The sequence below is a fragment of the Caloenas nicobarica genome, chromosome 5 (assembly GCF_036013445.1).
Source record: "Caloenas nicobarica isolate bCalNic1 chromosome 5, bCalNic1.hap1, whole genome shotgun sequence".
Taxonomy (NCBI): domain Eukaryota; kingdom Metazoa; phylum Chordata; class Aves; order Columbiformes; family Columbidae; genus Caloenas; species Caloenas nicobarica.
The window spans coordinates 39696783-39722345 of NC_088249.1; the positions used below are offsets into that span (position 1 = coordinate 39696783).

The 25563-nt window shown below is 40.1% G+C and overlaps 1 protein-coding gene across 1 annotated transcript in view; it reads left to right on the forward strand.

The window, feature by feature from the left end:
- The first annotated feature begins 6752 nt into the window (after positions 1 to 6752).
- Positions 6753 to 25563, forward strand: part of LOC135989935 (cytosolic phospholipase A2 epsilon-like) — a 37932-nt gene continuing 19121 nt past the window's right edge. The window contains exons 1-5 of the mRNA XM_065637065.1: positions 6753 to 6863; positions 7209 to 7295; positions 14355 to 14430; positions 24302 to 24438; positions 25242 to 25370. Coding sequence (XP_065493137.1) covers positions 6753 to 6863; positions 7209 to 7295; positions 14355 to 14430; positions 24302 to 24438; positions 25242 to 25370 — 540 coding nt within the window. The remainder of the gene's footprint in view (positions 6864 to 7208; positions 7296 to 14354; positions 14431 to 24301; positions 24439 to 25241; positions 25371 to 25563) is intronic.

The following is a 25563-nucleotide window of genomic DNA, read 5'->3' on the forward strand; positions in this document are numbered from 1 at the left end:
AGTCTGCTCTTCTTTAAAATGTATGTGACTCGAAACTAACTCCTGACTCAAAATAGGCATTGCTATTAATCACTCCAGGGATGATGGAGCATGCAGTGTTTATGACTGCTAGCCTACATTTTGAGGAATGAGAGAGAACCAAGAGTGGTAATATATGATAATCGATTTTCAATTAATCAGATATCGTGACCGCTATTGCAATGGCAACCAGTGTAACCAATCTACTAGCACCTTACCACATTCCTTTTGCTACTTTTGAAAATTGGCACAATATTTGTTTTCTTTCAATCTTCTGTAGTTCTACAGTATGCCAACAATTAAAACAGCTGAACCATAGACAGCCAAGAATGTTTCTAGGCTACACTTTTGGAACTAATTGGTAAGGATTATCTCTAGTTTGTCTTAAAATACATTGTAGGGCTGTGTGTTGCAAAGTAGTTCATAATATTTGCTGATGAAACGTGTGAAGTTTCTTCTTTCCCAATGTAGAACACAAGTGTTTTATTAGCATTTCTGCTTTAGCTGCATCATTAGTAATTACTTTGCTATCTCTATGAAGTAATGAGTATAGACCTTTGACAAGATTTTGCTTTCTCCTCATACACATTTCCTTTATATTTGCATATATACATATGCATGTATATGCTTCCGATTGTCACCCTTGGAAATAATGTTTTTTCTATATTCTATAAGTTACTATTTACTTTGAAAGTTTGGTATTTCCTGTTTTCCCATGTACTGCGCATTGCTTTTGTGCATACAGCTGCTGCCTTCTTAACACTTCTGAAAGGGGTTGAGCTTTCAGCCTAAACTGTGAAAATGGCACAGCTCATATCATACTGCTGAGATTTCTTTGACTGCAGCAGGAACAGATTTTTATGCCGCCAGAGACATCTTTGAGCCCACCCTGACCTTTCCCACTGATTTTTAGCATGAAGCTGCAATGTCGAGCCTCCAAAGTAATATGGATTCCTCTTTTTCAATCACACAAGTTTTTTCACCAACAACTAATCTTATCTTATTATTATCTTGGACTTGTGGAAATATAAGGAATAATTAATTTTCCTTTCATGTCATATCTGAGCAATGTGATCTAATTGAGTAAGTTTTAGTCATTACATCACATAGAGTCAAAATACCAAAACCATGTGAAAGCTGCGTGCAATCGTTGTTTAGACGGGTTTTCACATGCTTTAGTAACATGTGGCTCCCTTACATTTATTGTAATGTATGTTCAGAAATTTTTGCCACTACAAATTTGCCTTTCTTTAATATGTGTTTTCTTGACTTGACCTAAGAGTGACGCTTGCCTTTGATGTCTGTGAGTTTTAGCATACTATCATGTTGCAATGGTGATTTAATTTAACATGTAATCGGATGTACTTACATAGCTGCCTATCTCGCTCTCCTGGAGAATGTTGCTCTCCTTACGCATTTCTGAAACACTTCCTTAAGAAGTTTTGCAATTGTTTCTTTAAAGTCTTTCCGTGTGGAGCTATTAACATAGTTTAATCTTTATGATTGGCCCTTTTGTGAGTAAGTGGCCACACTAGATTCCTGCACAGGTTTGTATTTTGTGTTTTGTATTTTGTTCAGTGGGACCACATGGAATGATATCTGGACTCTTTTGCCTACCAACCCCAAATTCTCGCAACTGTGAAGCCTTTTGAAACTCCCTGAGAAGGTGCTTTGTTTTGTTAACAGGCATGTGGATTCGTGCATGTAGCATCACTGAGACCGTATCCCATGGGCAGCTGGCATGAGGCATGGCTGATAGCTTGATCACAGCTGGCACAGAATGCAGGTTTGTGGAGTGTCCGTGTGACTCCCAACAGAGCCTGGGTTTGTTAAGAACTGCTTACCTGACCTGCCAGGTGCCCTGGAAAGGCTGGAACTCCATCCTCCCCGTGACGACACACTGTATATAGGGCAAGATACGCTTCCATGCACACCTCTTCAGATTGCACAATGGGTCACAAGGCTTGAAGTCAACATGGCAATGGGAATAAGGCTTCTCCACATGTGGAGAGGTACTGGATGCTAGAGCTTCTACAACAGTTGGGCCTTTCTCATGCAAGAAAGAGGTACCAGGAATTTCAGCAGTTCAAGATTAGCTGGAACGGGTGTATCACCTAACTCCGTGCTTCCTTTTCCTCATCAGCTCGCAAGTGGGATAGAAAATGCTCACAGTGCCTGGCAGCCTTCCCTTGGTTGGGTATGCCTTCCCTAAGGATCTCCTTTTGCCATAGTTCATGTTTTCTCACCAGGGTTCTCTCATACTGGTGGCAGCCACCTGCTCTGGGTTGTGGAGGAGAAGGTAGCCACGTCTTTTAGGGAAGAATCTCCTGGCCGCTTCTGTCCCTCTTTGTTAATTAGGAGGGAAAGATTTCATTCTCTTGCAGTACTGCATCAGATGTGGGCTCTGGTCTCACAGCGCATTATCCTATCCTCTTCTGTAACACAGGAAATGACAGAAAAGTTTGGAATTTAATCATACCAAAATGTAAGCCATTGCGATATTGAGAAAAGCAGTCTCTTGGCTGAAAAGACCATGCACTCAGAAAAGGTGGATGCTTGCCTTTACACTGAGGAAGCAAAAGAGATCCTGCTTATCAATGGGGAAGGCTTTGAGGAACTGCCAGAGTCAGTGGCAAACCTGTCACCTGCATTGGCATCCCCTGATCCTGCCTGGACTCTCAAATAGCAGTCCTCATAAGAAACCACATTTCTCTATATATAAGCAGCAAACGCACTCCGGTGACCAACATTTTTATGCATGGACTAGATTCTTGGAATGTAATTTCTCTCTTGGAGCTAACTGCAATGAACACCAAAAATTTAGAGTTAATGATAGCACATGATGTCCCATAAGTTAGAAAAGAAAAGGAAACTCAAAGGCATATCCCACCAGCACTTGCTGATTTTATTAGACTCAAGATACCGTTAACTTACTACAGCTGAAAAGGTTTAGAAGCCAGTTACTTCAGAATAAGTTTCTTTAGCATTCCTCTAGTGTTCGATGGGAGACCACGGTGATGTGGGTAAGAATTAGGATCCTACGCAGGGCATGCCTTACAAAAGAAAGACTAATTTAAGAACTTTATATATATGCTCAGTAATAAAAATGTACTGCACTTACACACATGCACACGTCTTCTACAAGTCAGATCTATCAGAAGATAGGTTATGTTCTATGTAAGAATAGCCAGACCAAACAACTTTGCAAATCTGAGCTACTGTCAGTATTTCTCCAGGACATTAAGCACTTTTTGCACTGTTTCTAAAATATTTTCTGAATTTCATTTTTTTCTAAGTGGGTAAGGTTAGTGCATTTGTAACAACAAATATCTATATCTCATATTTGTCATGGAGAGGAGCATATAGAGCCCTCCTAAAAGCAATATAACAATCCTGGTGGGCAAAACCACCCCTTTTTCTGCTGATGTAACATTATTGTCCAGATTTTCTTGAGCCATTTTATTTTTTTTGTCCCAATGTGTTCATATTTGAACTATGGATAAATATATATATACACCTTCCTCATTATAACCATTATATTTATCTTAATAAAGAGCATATGGGTCACTAGCAGCAATGATGTGGATCAAGCAAAGTTGTACAGCCACTGTCATACTAAAGCCTGATTTTTGTGAATGATATTTGACGTTGCTGTCATGGAGATTGCTATGATCTCCTGATTTCTGACATGAACAATTTTGCTTTTATTCAGATTTGCCATTTATTCAGATGGGCCACCGTGTATTGTTACTCCTAATATGCCTGAAACATCCTACTGCTATGAGACATATTAGCTGTGTCTTCCTGTATCCCTGAGGAGTAAAATATGACTGTTTCTAGTGAAGATACTAATCAGGAGTAAACCAAAAGCTTCCACAGATTGCAGCCTGGAGTTTCACAGAAAACCCAACTTCATATTTCTCCCTTAATACAGCTGGGCATGAGCTACCGCTGCACAGCCTGTGCTTTATGAACAGCGGTCCCAAGTCAGGCTGCGGTCACAGGGGTCTTAGGTGATCCCAAATTGGAATACGGCAGGAAGTTTGTACTGGTACTTGCAGCATTGCATTTTGCATTCTGTGCCACCCAGATATCACAAAACCTCTTCGTTATTCGAATGAATCCACAAGAGGATTTTTCATTTATATGCTAATAGAGCTTTTGCCCAAGGTTGTTTTGCAGCTTCATATTGTGACAGGGTGAATCACGTGTTCACAACGCAACTGAGTTCCTCAATGTCAGGTTCTTTCGGCATCAGGAACTTCGGAAACAAGTGATTAAAGGGGATATACTGATTACTCAGGGTGGGATTCACCTCATCTGCCTTCAGCCATTCAGAAGTTCAGTGTCAAATATGACCTGGACATTTAGGCCTCTCCAGAAGAATCCAATATAGAGGGGCTTAGTCACCACCTGCAGTTGCCACGCTTGCTTTTTCCTCTGTTCCGTACATAGGGCACACAGGCAACTGGTTTCAACCAGAAGTCTAACTTTTACATGACTTAATCTAGGTGAGATCAAGCCTATCCTAAGTGCATGCCTTGTGAAAAAGCCATGTTTGCCTCAAAAGGAATAGTGCTTCATAGCAAAAAGCAATTTGAACTTTGAACTAATTTAGGACATTCAATTCCAGTTCCAGCTTCGAGTCAAAGGTACCTTTGGCTGCCTCTGACTTGAGCTTAGAGAGCAGGTATTTCATATCGGGAAAGCTTGAGTCAGGAAAGAATAGTTGTTAGGCAACAAGCAACTCTTAGTCACGTTCCTAAGGCATGCTGGAGGCTTCTTCCCGCACCTCATTTCCTTTTGTCTGAAAGCCAAAGGTGCGATATGACACACATAAATGAAAACTGGCTCTCATGCAAAAAACTCACACCCATTATCTTCCATATATTGCAGAAACAAGACCTAGAGCTGATGACCTTTATGGGGCACAATTACAAAGAAATTGTGGCTAACATTATCATTCTTCTCTTGTAGTACTTTATCTCTCCCAGGCACTTCAATCAAGGTTACAGATAGGCTGTAGTGGAAGAAATAAAAAATGTGTGTACTTTTGTGTGTACAGTTACTTTTCTCTAAACTGTTTCTGGTCATCATTTTAACAGAGAGGAAAAAAAAATTTAAAAAGGCAGATTCTAAAAATCTTTTTACAAAAGCACAATTGCTCATTTTAAGCAATTGGCCAAAGTGTGGGAGAGGCTTATGACTATCCTTTGCCCATTGCTGCAGTTTAGCTAATTTTAATTTCAATTAAGCAGTTCCCGTTGCATCAAAAAGTTTCAATACAAGGAAGGTGAGAAAATAAGTTCACAGCAAACATTTCCCTTGCACAATGTGATAAAATAAATGTGCTTATGTAATTAAAAAAAATCAGCAAATATAGGCATAAAATTAAATCTAAGAAATCAAACTTTTGCAAGGATGGAATACTGCAGGTAAGATGACCAAACTCTCTTAACTTGTTCTCCTTGTAACACCAGCTTTTCATATTGATTCCTCTGTGCATATAAGAAAAGTATGTAATGAGATTGCTGGAAGTGATTGGGTTTGTGTCTAGTTTCTGTACAAAACACGTTGTCACAGTCAGAGTGGCTGTGATTTCATACTTATGCAGGTCTCTAATAGGAAGCATCATGCTTTGTCATCCTATTAATCTCAAGTCCTTTCACAAGCACTACTTTTAATCATTTGGGAGGACTTTCAGTACAAACGTATGTGTGCCTCATAAGGCTTGCATAATGGATTAGAAAATGTAACCACTGAGCTTGCTAGAGGTGTGCTGAGCACATGTAGATCTTCATTAGATGAAAAAAAATCATAAAATGTACAGGATTAGTCCATTAAATTCCAACAATCTGCTAGTAATGCCTAGCCAGCTGGTGATTTGAATAAAGTTGCTCAGAAATCTGGATGTTTTTTGCACCAGAAAGTTACAGTTCTGAACTGGAGAAAGCAAAATTCAAGAATTAAAATCTCCTAAACTGAAATTATTTTAGTCTGTTGAAATGTTTCATGATTTTTCAAGGTGAAATGTTTGATTCTCATTTAAATATGTTAACATGCATAAAGTGTTAAATGTAAAGCCCAGAAATAAGTAAAGCATTTCAAATGGAGAAGTAAAACTTTGTATTTTAGGGAGCAGAGAAATGTTGCTTACCAAATTTCTCCCTTCTTTAATTTATTTTGAAGTAGAGCGCTACAATAAAAGCAAACAGGTATGTGCAAATCATGATGCAACAGCACTTTTCAGGTAAAAATATTCCTTCAGAAGAATTCTTAATATCTTCATACATAAACATCTTCCTTCTAAGGATCATCCCCATTGTTGTTTTCTTTTAAATTTTTTATTATGGAGGCAGTAGTGTGTGGAATTCAGGGTCTTTGCATGGAGACAATAAGTAAATATGTCTATTAGGCTATTATTTTCATCACTTTTAGACTCTCACTGAAAGAGTACCTCTCATAGATGATCTCTACCAGATCATTAATCAGGTTATTGTTGTTATTACACCTCTACGAGACCCCAGGTGGGAACACTTCAGTCTCTCAGCACACTCTGCTCAGGCACAAGACCTGCAGATATGAAGGTTCACACCTTGCAGCAGACGTGCTCTTTGGACAAGTAATGTGGGTGGGAAATTTTCCTGTTTCAGAAATCATGGAGGGGTGGAGCTCTGACTCAATGCAATAAAACACCTGTTCAGCAACTTCTGACACTCTTCAAAGCTGTAAATATGTTTCAGGAGTCACAGGCAACTGTGGAGCCTAAGACTCAGGTGCCATTTGCAGCACCTGCTTTTAATGCAGCAGCAATCCCAATGGCATCAGCTTCTGCCTTCCCTCAGGTAAGTGGAAAACAGAACAAGCCTGGCAGGCATCTCTTCCTATTTGATTCAGATTTGCCCCCAGACTATAGACAGGTCAAGTCCACTCTTACCTGCAGGACATAAATCTTCAAGAAAACAAGATTGTCCTTCCTTGGCTCTTTGCAGCTATGAGGACCTGGAGTCAATATATTTCCATATAGCACAGAAACAGCTGCCACTTTCCTGGCATGTTCGTTTTATCCACCACAATGAGGAGGTGCGAATTGCTGAGTCCATATTGCAATTCCGCATTAAGGAATTGAAAAAAGTAGAAAAATTGGTCTTTACTCTCTTTTTCATCCTTTGTTCTGCCTCTCTTAACAGCATTCAAGCAGCAAATCGAGCAACTTGGAAAATGAGGGAAGAAAATGGATGATGCACTATGTAGCCCCAAGTGACACTGATGCTAAGGTACCAAGTTCAGCAAACTAAAAATAGGTGGGACTAAACCAAGTTTTTTTTGAGAAGGGTAGGATTTTTTTTTCCAAATTTTGTTCTTGAAGATTCACATGCTTATTTAGAAATGGGAACATTTCATGAAAGAAAGTTTTCTTTAGGTGAAACATCTGCATTCATTTTTTTTTATTACATTCCTTTATTTATATGAAGTGTGTTATTTTCATGGTTGTATTCCTTAGAGAAATTCCTCAAGGAAAACGTTCTCATTTTACAGTTAAAATGGAGCTCACTTTGGCCTTCTTTTAATGCTATCTATTTCTATTGACTTTAATGGAGTTTTAGCCCAGTATGAATGGAGAACGTTACCAGTGTTGGAAAGCTAGAGCATGGTTTTTGGCAATCCTTTGGGTTTTGGTCAATGATGCCAGTTTCCAGAAAAAATGTCCACTTTGGTCATGGCGCAGTTCATCACAACAAAAGAACTCTAGCCACCTGTGCAGGGCCTGTGACAGAGAGATATTTGCATCAAACGTGCACCAGCTGCATCAGTGATGATTTTTATCTCCACTCTCGGTTACATTGCAGCTGCCTACGCTTTGTGTCAAGCTGCCTCAAAATAAAACTGGGTGGCTCCAAACAAAAAGCGAACTTACTTTTGACGGCGTCTTAAATGGTGTATGATTTGAATATCTATAGCTCATAGGAAAGCTGTATGTTTAATTTCTTGTTTGTGCAACCAGACTTCCAAATCAATAGAAAACTACAAACATTGTTTTTCTTATGTGTGTCACAACCTTATCAAACTGATCTCTTGTTAGTAGCAGTCTGGCAGCTCCTACAGATAGAAATTAGCGTACAAAAAGGGTGACAAACCTTCAGTGGGGTGCGAAACCTGATATGCATGGCTAAGTAGCATAACCAAAACTGACATGGTGTTTAGGACTTCGTAATTTTCTGTATATGTGTGCACTAAAGCTCAGCAAGGGAATGTACTAAAGCAGGAAAAGCAGCTATTGGGGAGTACAATGATCCAATGTTCGTAGCATTTTTGTAATGATTTACTGTATTTCTACTGAAGTGGTGTTTTGGTTTAGAATATCCATGGCTAAAAGCATTCAACCCTTTATTACTACTAAGGTAGTGACATGTATATAAAGACTGTTAGAATCCAGCACATGTTTTTGACTTTATGTAATGTAAAAAAAAAATCCTGTGGCCATAAACCCCTGCATACAGGGGCTATGAGACCCTTTCCACAGCTTTAATTCATTGTTCTTGTCATAATTTCTCCTTATCAAATGAACCTCCAAAAGTTTTTTTTGCTATCCAGAGGTGTTTAACAGCCAAAACATTCTCAGACACTTTTTGTTTGCCTCCTGGCTTTTGAATATGTCTTCTCTCCTCTGTAATAAAGCTTGGCAGAAAACTGGCATTAAAGGCACAGACTTGCGCAAGTCGACCAGTTTCTGCCTCTTACTGGCACTGGGTTTCCTGGGAAGCTTTCAGTAATTCCCTTGATTTTTGCAAGCCACAGCTTGCCGTCTGCAACATAAGGATAATCATTAGTAGAGAGGTACTACAAGGATAACATGCTATAAAGCAGATCTTGAGTCCCAGAACAAGTAAACGGGTGCAAAGCTTTACTTAATGCTAACGCTCAAGTATTTACCCGAGTACTTGCTTCAGTTTGAGAGGACTTTGTGTAGCTGTTTGATAAACTGAATAGTTACTGGATAGGTTTAGAAAAACATGCCCGGGGGCTGTGAATGGAATTTAGCTGTGTTGCTTACCTACACTGCAAAGCCAAATATGCCCCACTGCTAAATTTTCAGGAAAATGTAGCAACCTTGTAAAACCTCCTTCATATCTTAAAATGGATAAGAGCATCAGGAGAGCATCTCTTCAGCCATTTCACGAAGTCCCAAGTTGACAGTTTGCCTTCTAGCATCTTACACATGAATATAAGAAAGACGAAACATACTAAAGGAAGATTATAGATAGTTGTAAGGTATCCCATAATTACAGTAAATCTAGAAGATGTATCACTGGATATTATTTGTTAGTGCATTGTCTTATACAGAATAATGTGTTATCTCCAAAGATTTTTAAAAAAAAGGTATTTTCCTTGGCAAATTACCAGCTTCAAAAATCGTTGTTGGCTCATCATCTGAGTGCACTGAAAAATACAGTAATGCAAAGAGCAAGAAACTAGGAAGCATAATCTCAGCTCAAGATTAGTAGTATTAACATAGGGTGGGGAGGTCCACCAAAGTATTCCGCTGGACACAAAATCAGAAACCAGAGGAGAACTAGGAGAATTTTATCTGCATCATTTACACACACAAAAAAAAAAAAAAACAAAAAAAAAGAAACAAAACAAAACAACAAACAAACAAATAAAACATTAAAAAAAACTGACTAAAGTGATGCACATTGCTTTGCATTGCCACAAAACTAGAAAATACCATGACATTAACAAAGGCTCTGTAAACTTTCTCTCTTAAAAAGAGTATCTGTGATTGATGCAGATCATGTAAGGTCACTTTTGTGAGGGTAACAATGAGCCTTTAAGGAAGGTTGCTCAGTGTGACAATCACTCTGACATCGCAGGGATAAGTTCAGAGAGATTTATCTTTGTTAGAGGAGACTGCAAGAGGACTTTCTCATCTGTGTACTGCGAATTTTCAAATTTTTGTAATACTTTATTTATTATAGGTATCAGGAATTGCTCCTGGCTTAATATGGAATGCGAATTTTGTGATGAAAATGGCTAGTTTCGATAATTAGTCACTCATGGATAGTTGATTCCATTACCTAACTCCCTGAACTAATCGTTTTTTAATGTAACACAAATAATAATCAGCAGCAGCAATACACTTTTTTTTTTAGTTTATTACTGTCGTTCAATGTATCGTTGCAAAGAAACAATGATTAGAGAGCAGAGATGATTAGTTGAATGGCTTCCATTTATGGCACCAAGGACTTGAGCTTTAGTTGTAAGATGTTATTTTGCTCTTTGAATTTTCTGGAGTAGTTTTCATGTCTGGCATTTGGCCATCAGAAAAGTACTAGATGAAGTATTTTTTCATTAACTGCCTTCTCTAAGGAGGATAAGTCTCCTTTACATTTGCCTCAGAGATTTTATTTATAGTTAATAGTTCACTTAATATTTAGCAGTTCTCTTCAAAGGCGTTGGTGTCTCGAATTATGATGATCAGTGAATATTGTTCCTCCTTTGATCCCTTAAGGTGGGGATGAAAACATTTCCTAGAACAGACTTTTTTTTTTCTGAAGGACTCCAATTCGCCTGATAAGGCCATCTGAGTGTTATACTGAGAGAGAGTGAGGGGGGTTCGGAGTACAGATTGGTTCTGAGTGCTGTGAAAACCCTTTTCTAACTGGTAAAAATGTTGAGAATATAAACTAATGTTTGCATTATTCCTTCAAATTTTAAGTAATCATTGTCCTCAGGGGCAGGGATTTTGTTACTAAGCCATGCTGAACCAATGAATAGACCCAGAGATCAAGGCTCAAGCTGAGGGAAGCTCAGCCATGACTTGCCGGGCTGCATGTTCTCTGCCACCAAACACATTTGCTGAACGCATCTCTCAGGTTCACAACACTAGCTCTGTCCTCTGTTGTTAATTCAAGTCTCTTCTTCCACTCTCTCTCTGGTGGTCTTTGTTCCATGGCTGAATGCTGCGTGTGCTCCGGCTGACACAGCCTGTATCTTGCTGTCTCACGGGACTAAGATTTCTCACGCAATATGGTGACATTTTCTCCATGCACAGTTCACTGGCTTTCCTTTTACACAACCCCTACTCAGAGCCCTCCTCCTGGAGGTGAGAAATAATTCTTGCTTATTACTCAATCAAATTTCTAATCTGTACATTATGGCTGATTGGGTGCTCTGCCTTATTGTCCCCTTGACAAACTCTTCAAATTTAAATAAACTCCTGCTCTTTGCACCAAGCCATTTTCCTGAGACACCAAATATCTCCACCCACTTTCTCACCATGATCCCACAAGAAACTAGGTGTTTGAAGCCTTGCGTAATTTTTGACACTATCTAATCAGTGTAATGTCTTACTGTTCTTCATGGAAACACTTGGTATATTCTATTGTTTTGTTTTGGTTTTCCTTCCCAACATAGCCCTCCTATATGATAAGTCTCTCATCAGTTTGTCTTCATTTGCATGCAAAGTATGAGGTTCTTGTGATACATTCTTCACATAACCTCTATTCTTGTCTGCTGCAGTGGTGCTCAGGAACAAGTGCACAATCTGGTGCTGGGTGTAAACGTCTTCGCAGAACTCACACTTGTTTCTGTCATTCCACTTTGCGAAGAGTCATGGTAGCTCATACATGCCTCTGACAATCTTTAAAAACACACGTTCCAAATGCTGGCTGAAGGACTGGTGCCATTAAAGAAAGCTAAGAGAGAACCATCACTAAATGCAAATCCTTTAACTCTTTCTTTTATTTCTCCTCAAATATGTCTGCTGAAGTTTTTCTGTATTTCTCTAAGTTGAGTAATTTTTTTGAGAAAGGTATAGAAACCTAACAATAACGGTTGAAACAACAGTGTGGAAATGGCTCAGCCCAGATTCTGATAATGCTGAGAACTTACACCCCCTGTTTGGAACAAGTAGACGTATAAAATATCCTATGCCCTACCTACGACTTTAGGCAACTGTGATTAATTTTCTATTTAGTTTTGGAATGCACCCATCCAGAAGCCAAGTTCTTCTGCTTCTTGTAGCCTAATAAAGAGAATGCATTTATTCAGCACTTAATAGCCCTCTTGTTGTTTTTGGTGTGCCACTTCTGCACCTCACAGCAAAAAGTATTAGTATTTTAACTCGTCAATTTATTGAAAACATTTTGACATTACGATTCCTGGCTATAAGCTTGAGCTCATAGGCAAAGATTTAAGGTTATTTTAGGCACTGGTTAACTTTTATTTAATATGCCTTTAAATTACCCAGCATTTTCTCAAAAATTCATTCTTGCCATTTCGTTGGATAACTTAATAGCTTGAGAATTACTGCAATTTTTTGCAAATCCCTTTTGTGACCTTCATGTCTTTCATCCCTATAGAGATGGAAATTATTTGGGAGGTTAAGCTAAATTGTGTCATGATGAATTCCCTGTGCTCCAATACTTTACACACTTCAGCTGATATACTGTCTTGTCTCACTGATTTCTTATACTCTGACCTTTTTAGCAGTCTTTGACTTTCATCACAGTAGCAGCACCTATGAATGTGCTTTCTCTTATTTCACTCTAGAGTTTCTCCCTGTTATTTTAACTGAAGTTTCTCAGAAAATAGATAACATCTCCTAATTATTTCGTCATGTTCCACCAGCACTCTTCCATTTTCACTTCAGATAATATTTTCAAACTCTCGTCATTAGCTTTCACAACAGCTACTTACTTCGGCCACCTTGTGTTGTTTCATGAGGCGATTTTACTAAGAATTACTGATCTATTTGCCTTTTGCTATTATCTCAACTCCTCCTTGAATATCAGCGACTAACATCAGGCCTCCACATCATTGAAGTGGCCATCTGTTGTTGCTTTACCCCAATACATACTGTGCCTTCAGTATTATTTGGCTGAATATCCTTCTGCAAATCAACAAGTGTCATCATAATTAGTTTGGTCATTTTATAACTTCCATAGACCCTTGCTATTAGAACTGCAAACTAACACTTCTCTGTTCCCAAATCCTCCTCATTTTAATGCTATAACATTTTGGCTTTATTGATGCTTTACGCAGAAGTCCTTAAAAAATCGTTATTTCTCCATAACCTGATACTCTCAAGGTCACTTTTTAATATATATATTATACTATTTATATCTTCCTCCCTTATTGGACATAGAAAATTCAGAGTCTGCTAATAACATCTTTGCATGCAGAAAACTCTGAGGATTTGACAGAATTTGAAAGACTATTTTTCTTTCCTGTGCAGACCCTCATCCTCTGGCATTCACTGCGGTACTGCTGTGTTACCCCAACTATCTAATGAGACCTGGTCCTATACATACATGAGCTTGGGAATTTATTACTCAATATAGTCTGAGATTTCGGAAATTCCTCCTTTTCTTCTGCTTCTGTTCCTAAACTATGGTACAGGTAGCCATCCCCCCTGCTGATTCAAACTTTTCATCCAGTCTCTTTTGTACAACCATGGTGCAGCTCTCTTTCCTTTCTATAAACCTCATTTATTTTAACAAATTTTCCACAACTCTTTCCACAGTCAGGGAATCCAGACAGCCATCTGTGCTACAGTCATAATAAGCTTTGTCCATTTTCTGCATCTTTCTGCTGATACCGTAGTTGCTCTAGCTGCTGCTGATGGACATGGTAGACCTGTTCTCTGGAGATGTAAAATCTGTAAAGCACATGTGATTGGCATAACTTCTACAGATCCAGCTGGTCGGGCCTGGCATCTTTAACAAGGAATTAGAGATAGCTTTCTTTGAGATGTATTGTAGTCAAAACCATGTACTTTTTAATACTACTCCATGTCTATCAATCAGATAACCACATTTGGTAAGAAAAATTTCTGTTCCCACAAAGCAAGCTAGAAGCATTTGTCTGAAGCTGTGTATTGCTCTGGGGGCCTGAGACATTCCCTAAGGTGCTAATACTAACCCTTAGACACCTCTCCATTATTAAAATTATTTTTTTTCAACCCAAATTGGAGCATTTCTGATTTATTATTCAATGAATTTTGTGTCATTGTATTGGATGCTGATGACTGCATGTATGATTTAATGTAATTGGTTAACTGAACTTTCTCATCTTATTTGTCTTCACTTTCCTATTCATCCTCTCTTTCCACACTTTTGGCTTGCATGCTTAGATGACTGCAGCTTTTAGGGGCAGATGAAGTTTGTGGAGAAAGTACACTTTGTTGCCTCTTGTATTTTTGCTGTGATGCCACCTGGAAGAGATGGCTTCAGCAGAACCCGAGTTCCTTTCAGTGTTCAGTTGTCATTACAACAAATACACGTATCCCAAACTTTAAAGCACATTTCCTTTGTTTTTTTTTTTTTTTTCAGCAGGAGGAAATATCACCTTACTCCCTGCTCACTGTAAGAATCATAAAGTTGAGAAATGCTCATCAGGCAGATTTTTGTAAGTACCAGATTTTCTTACTGATATTTTACAGTTCTAAAATCACTAGATCAGCTCCTGCTTGTGCTAACCACTGCACAAATGCAAAACATAAAAATCATGTCAGCTAAGAAATAACAATCAAAGCAAATTTCTGCCACAGAATATGTATTTACAATTTCAGAGGTTTTTTGTTGTTTGTTTTTGTGTTGTTTTGTTGTTGTTGTTGGTTGTCTTTTTTTAATTATTTTTTTAAGAATTCAGCAACAAGTCAATGCCTGGTAGGGTATTGACTAAACCTTTAAGACTTTCATCAGTCAGCAAAGCACAGACAAGCTGGTTATTTCAGAGGTGTGAAAATATCCTAACACCTGCTTTAATACCCAGGGCTTTGTGTCCCATGTCTGTAACAAATACACAGAATACAGGGCTGAAATCTTTACACATCAGTCACCCTTAATTCTTTGCTCTGAAGACCCCTGCCAATCTCAGAAGTTCAGTGAGCTGTACATGTCCTGAGCAGCCACATTGTTATGGATGTTTCTGACTCTTGCGCCCCACTGAAAGATATATCTCAGAAACTGTAGTACACGGTACATTATAGATTACATGCAAAGTGTTTTGAAAATGTATGATATCCTGGTACTCCACTTCCACAGAGGTTTTTCTCTGGAGAATTTTCTCTTGCCATTCCAACCTGTGCCTCATGATCTTGGCAGGTCAGTAATAACTACAGTTTTGTGTATCCATTTACCATACTGTTCTGTCCCCTTTTGCTCTGCATTTTCTTTCCTTTTTGGGAGATTGTGCTGAAGTTCACCAACACCACAGCCTTTCCATTGCCCAACATTTACCATAACATGTTACCTCACTCCTCTGTCTTTCCACTTTTTAATATTTTTTAGTACAGCTAGAGGATCCATGAAACTTAAAAGTAATTTACAATTGCTGTTTACACAGACCAAGAGTCAATTCTTTAGCTATGGTACTCCAAAATGTGGTAGCTTTGGTGCAGTTACCAAAGTTGTCAGGGGAAATGGCTGTACATTGCATGTCAAGGACTCCCAGATTGTCTTGCTACACTCCCTGAAGTTAGAAACTCAGACAATATCTATGACAGGCACAACTTTTCTAAAGAAACAAGATGCTACCCATGCTACCGCTAAACCAGCAGCTCTGGTCCAGGTTACTTTTGCCTGGAAACCCTAACAGATTTTGTTTCAAAAGACTACTTTGGACTAGACCTATCTTTCCATGAGGCAGCAAGTCATCAGACAGACTTTGAGAACAGCTAAGTACATGGCAGGATACTTTTTTGTTTTCTCCAGGTGAGCAGTATTTGTCTTCCACTGGATAATACAAAGACAGCAATATTTTCACCCCAAGCACTAACATTTGTTTGTATCTTCATCTTCTGATGGAACAATAGTCTGCAAAGAAAACTACTCACCATCTCTTTGTATTCCACTCGCTTCGGTGTTTCAAGAACATGGATGTCACCATTGTCGATTTTTCAGCCAAATGGAGAGAAGTGTTCAGCTCACATATTCTGTAGTATTGGGTTCACAGAATCACAGAATCACAGAATGTTAGGGAATGGAAGGGACCTCGAAAGATCATCTAGTCCAATCCCCCTGCCAGAGCAGGAACCCCTAGGTGAGGTTACACAGGAAGGCGTCCAGGCGGGTTTTGAATGTCTCCAGAGAAGGAGAATCCACAACCCCCCCGGGCAGCCTGTTCCAGTGTTCTGTCACCCTCACTGAGAAGAAGTTTCACAGAGAATAGAAAAAATATCACAGGATAGCAAAGAAGGTCAAATTAATTTCCATTATTTTTCACAGCTATGAAGCATTGCATATACGTGCAAGACCTCACCTTCATTCCTTTAAAGTGTTGATTTAATTTCTTTCAGTATCACCTTTGATCTAGAGGGGAAATTGAATGACAGGATAAGAACCATGATTCACTGGCTTATGTAAAGGGATTGCACAAAATAAAATGATGCTGCGTTCTCAGAAAATAGTGCTACTGTTGTGACCTTGTCCTCCATCCTGAGGACAGTGGGATTTCAGAAGTCTTGCATAATGAGAAGTAGACATTTAGAATATTCCCATTATCAACAAAATGTACATCTCTGGAGTAGGAATCAAGTTGTGTGGGCTCAGTTTTTAGGTCTGCCAACAGACTTGTATAAGTTTAGGCAAGTGATCCAAACACTCTGTGCCTCTTGCCCTAGCTATAAAACATGGATAACAGAATATTTTCTCCCACACCTTTTCTGTCTCTTGTCTGTTTAGATGATTTGCTCATTTTGAAAGAGGTTATCTCTTGTTATGTGTAGGGGGATCCTAATTTAAGATGTGAGGTAAGTCCTAGAAAGAGTGAGAATGCAAAAAGATATATTGTAATTTTTAAGTGCTTGATTTTCCACAGATACTGACGTCCTTTTAGCTTAATGTTTTGGGTTTAACATTTTAAACTGTTTGAAGTATCAGAATAGTAAAAGAGCTACACATGCTAATGTGTGCTGATGAGAATTAGAAAATTATCTTTACCTAGCCTTGTCTCTGCAATAGGATCTTTTCCCCTGGAAAATGGATTATAAGCAGCTGATACAGGTGCTATCTAACTGTGAGATATCAGTGGAAGACTAACAATTTTTGTGATAGCATATTTCAAATTTCTCTAGATTTTCATCTTCCAAATACCAAATCCAGGAACAAGCCACCTTTCCCACCAAGTGCATCACCTTCTATGACTTGCTTTTTCTGCTCTCATACTGGCTTCCGATCTTTCTAAGCATGCACAGTAATGTGCTTGCTCAAGTTTCTGTTCATCTCCACTTGGCTAAAATGTGCTCCATTTCCCTGATTTTCTCTCAGTTCATTGCAACTGCAGTCACGCCTGGTTCTTTGGCCATGAGAGTTTTTATCTTTTTCCTTGACTTATTTGCCAAATACTAGCTTCAGAGAATGCCACTTTCTTTATACTTCCACTGACATTCCTCACTATTGTGTGCACACAACTTGATCCTGGATGGTTTTTAAACATGCACCTCAATGGGATGTATGTTTCGCAAGTCTGGGATGGAGCCCCAGCTTATTCTGAAATGTAATGTTACACCTTTGCCTGTAGACAACATATGCTGGTGGACCTTGGCAGTGATTGCATATGTTTTCACACAAAGAAAAAAATTAAAATGAAAAAAAAGCACCCTGCTCCTCCTTAATGAATCAATTAGCCCTTTTCATATACCTACAGTTGCTTCACCACTTTTGTGGGCTCCTCTGTACTTAAGTAATGTTTAACTCTGACATTTGCTTCATACTTCATGCAACTGGTTTCTGTCTTATCATGCAAATGCTCTTGACAGGCCTGAGCTGATCGGTTTTCACTGTATTCTTAACTGACCTTTATGCTAATTCGTAATCATGGGTCAGACTCAAAACCACATTTCTGGCACTCCCTCATCTCACTGCATACACTAGGGAGGCGGATGCCCAGATAAGATCATTTACAGTTATCCCGCAGCCCTGCATGCACTGAGTGTCCTCACCAGGCTCCAGTGCTTGTAGGTAGTTAGGCTGGGGAGGTGGTGGCCATGCTAGAAAGGCGACAATTTTGGCAAAGTTTATGGGACAGTCTGGCACCTGCTTTGCAGTGGTATTCACCTGCTCAGTGTGAGACTGCAGACAGCCTTGCGTAAAAGAGTGACTTTTTTTGGTCATTGGTTGCTCACTTGTTCTTCCTCCGCTGGAGGTTAGTGCTAGAGGCTTTTAAAAAAGCTCATGTTTCCTGACTCTGTTAATGGTGTCATTTCTCCTAGAAAATTCCCTGTTTGTAGGAGGAATATCTGGCCAAGGTGAGGTGGAGCGGGAAAGGGTGGATTAGCTCCTTTCCTCGCCGCTAACACCGCTTCCAGTGACTCTGTTTCCCAAAAGTGTGAGAATGGGAGGCAATGGGAGAGGAGGACCGTGGTGGCATAGGCTCTCCAACACTTTCCAGCTGCTCTGCTTAAAAAAACAGGTTATTGGGTGGCCACACAGAGCTGCACCAAGCTCCCAGCCTGGCCCGCCTTTGCCATCATTAGTGTTTACTTGCTGGTTTATGGCAGCCCCTAAAGCCCACAGGTGGAGGTGACACCCCTGCCCCACTCCCATGGAACAACAGATGACCAGAGAGGGAATTGCCCTGGGGCCCCAGTGGAAGCAGACTTCTCCCAGGCCCTTGGGCAATGCCAGTTGCACAGACCTGCAGCGATGTGGCTCTCCCCGCTATGATTAAGTACAATATGAAAGAGTGAAACTCTCTTAGATTCCACTGGATCTTGCAGAAGACCTGAGTAAAGGGATCTCTGTGATGGTCTGCTCTCTGAAACCATGGCAGCCTATGTGGGTACCAGCTGACACATACCAAGAGCTGGCTTTTGCTGCTGGAGAGTGTGTTTGGGCTCATTAGAACAGCAGGGGTAAAGAGCAGGGTGTCAGGTCTGGCTTGACATACTCAGCCTCACTGGTGCTGCGTGTTCGCAACACTCTGCCTGGACTGCAGAGGGGAGTTTGAGCTGTGTGTCCCATTAAGAAATTACCTGGAGTGAGTTTCAGGCTGATGGGTGATTTCTTCCTGGCAACAGAAATGTCTCTGCTGGGTGTTGTCCTGCCAGTTCAAGAGGCTGTGGGTAGGGGGGTCTCTGTGGTGCAGCTGTCAGAGCTGGGGTAGGACAAGGTAAAATCTTGGTGGAAGGGGTTGAAATGTGACTGAATTTATCAGGTATATTTTCTAACTATAAAAATCACGTGCATGTGGAAGCTGTCTCAGCTGTGGAAGAAAACCTGTTAGGTCTTAGCTGGGATGTCAGAACTATCACCTTGCTCCCTTTACCCCTCTTTTTGTTTTTGGATCATCCTTTCATTTTTCATCTTTGAATGAAGAGAGACCTTGTGTATTTATAAAAGAGGAGCTCAGAGCCTTTTTCCTCTCCCAGCTTATGAAACTATTTTGTGGAAGCTCTTCTTTTATCCATTCAGAAGAAATGAGTAAGTTCTGGGGTGATAGACCTGGAGACCTTGCAAATCAGAGTGGATCTCCAAAGACATCAGGGGTTATTTTTGCTATGGAAAATAAATGCAAGCAAGTTATGGAGAATACACCTAGTGCAGGTGATACTCACGGTCCTGACCCAAGAATGCAAGCGGTGACATAGGCACAGGAGGTAGAGGTGACCCAAGATGAGAAAGTAGCTGCAGTAGGTACTGCACTCGCTGAGTCTGTCCTCCAGGGAGCAAATTCTACTTTGCCACTCGACTTAAATGGCTGGACAGGGTGGAGGGTTCATTCACATGGGACTCTGTCCATTCCTGGTAAAGGGCATCACTGATAAAGCATGGTAGATCTATAAGCCTTTGTTATTTCCACAAGCAAGCTACAGAGAGTCATATTATGCTTACAGATGAGTGTTGCATCTGGATAATTTAGAGGAGAGAGTTCAGTTCAAATCAGCACTCAGACAGCAGTTGGAGGGAACTTCTTAATACCATTTGCATCATACTATGCTGGTGGAGGAAAATGTTCCCAGAGACCATGTCCAATGATTGAGAAATGAGGGTGGCTCTTCTCCTCCTTTTAGGTGAACTGTAGTAAACTCAGATTCAAAGGGAACCTGTCTGTGCAGATGGAGAGAAATTCTCTGGGAGAAAATTATTTCTTCTTTTTGGTGTTATGAAATGCAGGAACAAGACAGATGGGATTTTACAGTTGACATTCTTTGTTCATATGAGACTAGTTTTTCTTATACGCTTTAGTTTTCAGTGCTATAATTTTCTTCTTACTTCTTATGGAGATGAATGATTTTAGCACGTGATGGTTCATTCAGGAACACATCACAGGACCATAGTCTCACAGAGGAGCAAACTCCTCGCTGTGGTTTTCACCTTCTCAGTTCAGTCCTGATTTTTTAGCCCATCTTTAGCTTGAAGACACAGATGAGAAATAGTCCCACGAGCACACAAATGCAATTGAATCAGAAGAAGGTAAAAATTGGGAAAATACATGAGGGTCACTTAGTGCTGACTTCTAAATTGACTGTGAGTTCAGATGTCTTGGCATCCACATAGGGCAACATTATGTCATCAGGGAATGAAGTTGCAACACATGCACTGAAGTAAGGGCCTGGCATGGCATGAAATTGCTAATGATGCCCAGCAACTGCATTAAAATTAGAGCATGAAGAAAATGCAAACAGTATTTTTTGTATTAGCTTCCAGGTAGCAATGAATAAACACAAAGATTTTCAGTAGCTCTTTTGTACGCTTTTTCAGGGATACGAGGGGGCAAAAAAAGCTGGTTGGTCATTCCAAGTGCTCCCATGTAATAAGGGTATAATAGTCTTCATAGTATTCAGCAGATATCCAACTATCCTGTTATTTTTTTATTTGTCCCACCATTTGCCTCACGGCTTAGCTGGGGTTCAGGTGAACTGCCATTCTACAGAAATACATAAGCTCAGTTAGGGTCACAGCACAGGGAATAGTTGATGCTCTCTGTACAATTCAAGGAAAATATAGAAAATCACAAGAATTTTATGGGAAACAATAACCTCTTCCAATCAGTAGGGACTGTAGATGGATTGTGGCAAAACCACATAAGGCATAGTTGCCTTTCTCCACAGGATGTGCTGCATCCTAGTAGTTTCACCTCAGCCCATCTTCAAGGTCAAATTTGCACTCAGTAGTCACTAACAATTATATGTAATTTGTCTGTGACCAACTAGCCTTGATATTGCAGAATCACACAGGGCAGCTGAGGTGTGACGGCACCTTTGGAGATTGCCTAGTTCAGCTCCCTGCTCAAAGCAGGGTCAGCTACAGCAGGTTGCTCAGAGCTGTTTCCAGTGGGGTTTTGAACATCTCCAAGGATAGAGACTTCACAACCTCCCTGGGCAACCTGTGCCAGTGTTTTACCAACCACACGGTAAAAAAAACTTTCTCCTTAGGTTTAAATGGTATTTCCTGTATTTTGGTTTGTGTCCGTTGCCACTTACCTTTTACTGAGAAGAGTCTGACTCTGACTTCTTTAATTCCCTCTTTCCCCCACCCCAAATCAGGTATTTACATATATTGATAAGATCCCCCTGACATTTCTCTGCTCCAGGCTGAAGAGTCTCAGCTCTCTCAGCCTCTCCTCATGTGGCAGATGCTCCAACCTTCTTTCTGGACTTTTGCTAGACTCATCCCAGTACATCCTTACCTCTCTTCTACTGGGGAACTGAGAAATGTGGTCTTGCCAGTGCTGAGCAGAGAGGAGGAATAAGCCTCCACCTGCTGGCAACACTCTTCCTAATGCAGCCCAGGAGGCTGTTGGCCTATTTTACCACAAGGGCACATTGCTGGCTCATGTTCAACCTGGTGTCCACCAAAATGCACAAGTCCTTCTCTGTAGAGCTCCTTTCCAGCTGGTCAGCCCCCACCCTGTCCTGGTGCAGGGGCTTATTCCTCCTCATGTGCAGGACTTTGCATTTCCCTTGCTGAACTTCATGAAGCTCATGTTGGCTCAGTTCTCCAGCCTGTCCAGGTCCCTCTGAATGGCAGTACAGCCGTCTGGTGTGTCAACCACTCCTCCCCGTTTTGTACCACCTGTAAATTTGCTGAAGGTGCCCTCTGTCTCGTCACCCACATTGTCAATAAAGATGTTAAATAGCATTGGTCCCAGTATCAGCCCCTGGAGTACCCTACTGGTGACCGACCTTCAGATTGACTTCATGCTGCTGATCATAAGCCTTTGAGCCTGGCGGCTCAGTCAATTTTTAATCCACCTCACTGTCCATTTATCTAGCCTGTACTTCATCAGTTTGACAGGGAATTGTAAATAGGTTCTTTTAAATAAGTATTTACAGAGGCAACACACATATGGAAAAATAATTTTAGAAAGCAGCCTCATGAAAATGCTTTGTCAAAGAAAATACTCCAGCAAATCAGTAAATTCCAGATCAAACAGTAATGAAAGACATTCATAAATGCTGCAGTTGTTCATTCATGCTTGGCTCCAAGTTTTAGGACTGCCAACTTTCTCAATTCTATCACAAGTCTTGTTTTATATACTGTGTGGTTAAAGCTTGAATTTTAAAAAGGAAATCTTGGTTTTCATTAAGAAGAAGAAAGGAAAAGAATTGGCCTCTGCAACTACAGCAAAAATATGGAAGTGTGTACCCTACAATGGCCAGAAACCGAAATGGAGAGAAATTATGTCTCAGATCAGTTTAACATTTCTTAAGTACGTTCCATCTCAACCACTTTGGTGCTTTTGGGGACGCTGGACTCATGTTTTTGGAAAACTCAAGATTGGCAGTGATAAGTGCATTAATGAAAGGCAATGGCCTGAAGCCATGTTTGGTTCTTGGCTTTTGTACAGGCTTCCTATGTGCTCTTGAGAAACTCCATAGATCAGAGCCAGCAATACTACTGGATATGTATGCCACAGGTCGACAGGCCATCAGACAGCACAGTGAGGGGAGATGTTTCAGTTATCAGACAGTTTGGTAATCACAGCGCTCCCACACATGGTAAATTGAATCTTATACTGGTAATTGCCAAAGTCAATATATTACCCTGTCACTTCGATTATGTAAAAATCTGAGGCACTGAAATGTTGTCTGTGGAAATAATTTCCAATAGAAAGGCAACCTACATCCTTCATGAGGGAAAACTCCTGACAGTGTCAAGAAATTCCTTCAGATTCAGCATGAAGAGTTAGCTGGGAATCTCCCGGCCCAACAGGCATGATCCTCAGGGGATGTTCCAGTCACAGGGCTTCTGGATTTCAGGCAACAGCTTATATTTAGGCAAAATATCCTAAAGGAGTATATCTGATATCCTGAGCAAAGAAACCAAGATTAGCTCCTCTTTAACCTTGAGGAACTGACTCAAGACCTGTGCCATCCTTACAGGTAGCAGGTGTTTGTGTCTCTACTCATGAGGTAGTGATCTCTATTGACTGTCATGGGACCAGATTTCTCCTCTTCTCCTCTTTTCTCACCAACAGCTGTGTTTACACAACAAGATGGATCAGATCTTCCAGTTCTTGTCCAAGGTCTGAGAATCTCTGGTGTTTTCTTGGTTCATGATGTATGGGAAATGATCCCTTATAGTAAGTGCAGGCTCACTCCCTTCATCCACAAGATCCAAATCCTTTCTGGCACTTCATTTTTCCTGGGAAGAGATGTAGAGTAGGAAACAGTTGCCAGGTCTTTCAGGCATCAGCAAACACCAGGAAAAGGCTCCAGCTACCTACTGACCTCCTGAAAAAGCAATTGTACTGCTGGTAGGCATTTCCCTTCCTACCCCACCTAAGGAGACAATGCTCTAGGTAGCTGCAATAATTAATTTTCCATTGTGAAGAGTTAATAACCAGGTATGCCAAACATACATTATCTGAATCAGACTCAAACCTGATTCTTTTAAGGTTTCTCACAAAGCTAAATTGCCACAGAGATGATTTATACCCAATATCTCTCAGGGCCTGAGACTCACTCACTGCTGTATCAGTCACAGTTTTTCCTCCTGACAAATTTTCAGAGAGCTGAAACAATGCTGATAAGGCACAATAAAAGACTCCTGGCTATTCACGTTGCTCTATCCACTGGCTAGGACTGCATTTTTAAAAAATTTATATGATTGCGCATAGCTATTTGAATACGCTGCTCGTTCAAAAATAGCATTGTGATGAACAACGAATTCATTTTATCTAGCTGTGTCATTTCTATCTTCCTGGTTTGGTCAATAAATATCAGAAAGAACTAACCATGTCTCAGCCCTGTTCAAGCTACAGAGCATTTCAATGCCTCCAATTCTTGTGTTGTGCTTCCACTGCCAAATATTTTGTGCCTATGTTTCTATAGTAAGCCAATCTGATTGCTACGTGAGCCTCTGGTTGCCAACTTCTTCAGATGAAAAATTCCACACCAAAACCATCAAAAACTGCAGAAATCCTGTGTGGAATGAAAGTTTCTACTTCCGGATACAGAGACAAGTCAAGGTACATAAACCAAAAGCTCTCTTCTTCATCTCATCTCTATGTAGCTTAATTCGGCTTACCCCAAAACAGATTGTCCTGTTTTCTAATGCTGTTCTGAGTTTATTTAAAATTCCTCTAGTAAGTTGGAGCAAAACAATTTTGGCTTTTGCTGTAATCCACTTCTCTCCTTATAGATAGTTATTATTTATGTATCGGTAATGTGAGCATGACTTCCTTGGAGAACACTGATGGAACCAATTATAGTGACAACACAAAGAAAATATGAAATTAATATATAAAGCAACACTGTCACAGAAAGAACATATCTTTCCCTGAAAGTACGTGAAACAAGGGCATATCAATGCCAGGAAGCTGCTAAATTCTAGTAAGATTAAGATCTTCAGTTTGCTGCTGATAATTGCACTACACTCAAATACCTGTGAACAAGTGGCTGAAAGTGGAAAGCCCAAGTACATCGAAAAGTAGTTATTGATATGCAGTGACCTCTATTGCTGCTGTTGATAAGGGACAATATAGGAATTCTTGCTAACTATATTCCTTCCTAAAAGATTGCATTTTTGGTGAAAGCTACTTAAAAGCATAAAAGTTCATCCAAGAGAAATCTCAGTTTGGCCTTAATTGATGAGACTAGAAGCTATTTCTTATAAAGGAGATTACACTCTTATTCTTCCTTGTGACACTTTGTCATCAATATTTTTTTATTTGCTCTCTGTAAAGCAGGCACCGAACCCGGAAGAGCCACAGGATGTCATGCTTCTTGAGTATATGCTAACGAACTGGACATTTTTCATTTATTTTCCCAGAATATTCTGGAAATTACTGTTTCTGACGATGACATAATTTGTGATGATGACCGTGCGATTGTACTTTTTGATGTAGCTAAAATCCCCCTTGGGGAAAGAGTGCTTACGGCATTCCCACTAAATCCAGAGGTAAGAGCTCAGTGAGATATTTAGTACATCTTTATGTCTATTCTCTACCCTCTGATTAAAGGAATGTGCTGTCTCTTCTGTCTTTTACCACCAGGACCAGCTTGGTAGTCAGAATGTAACAAAATTTATTAAAATCTTGGAAATTGCACACCAGTGATAAAATAGGCGGCTTTCTCAAATTCCTATCAGTTTC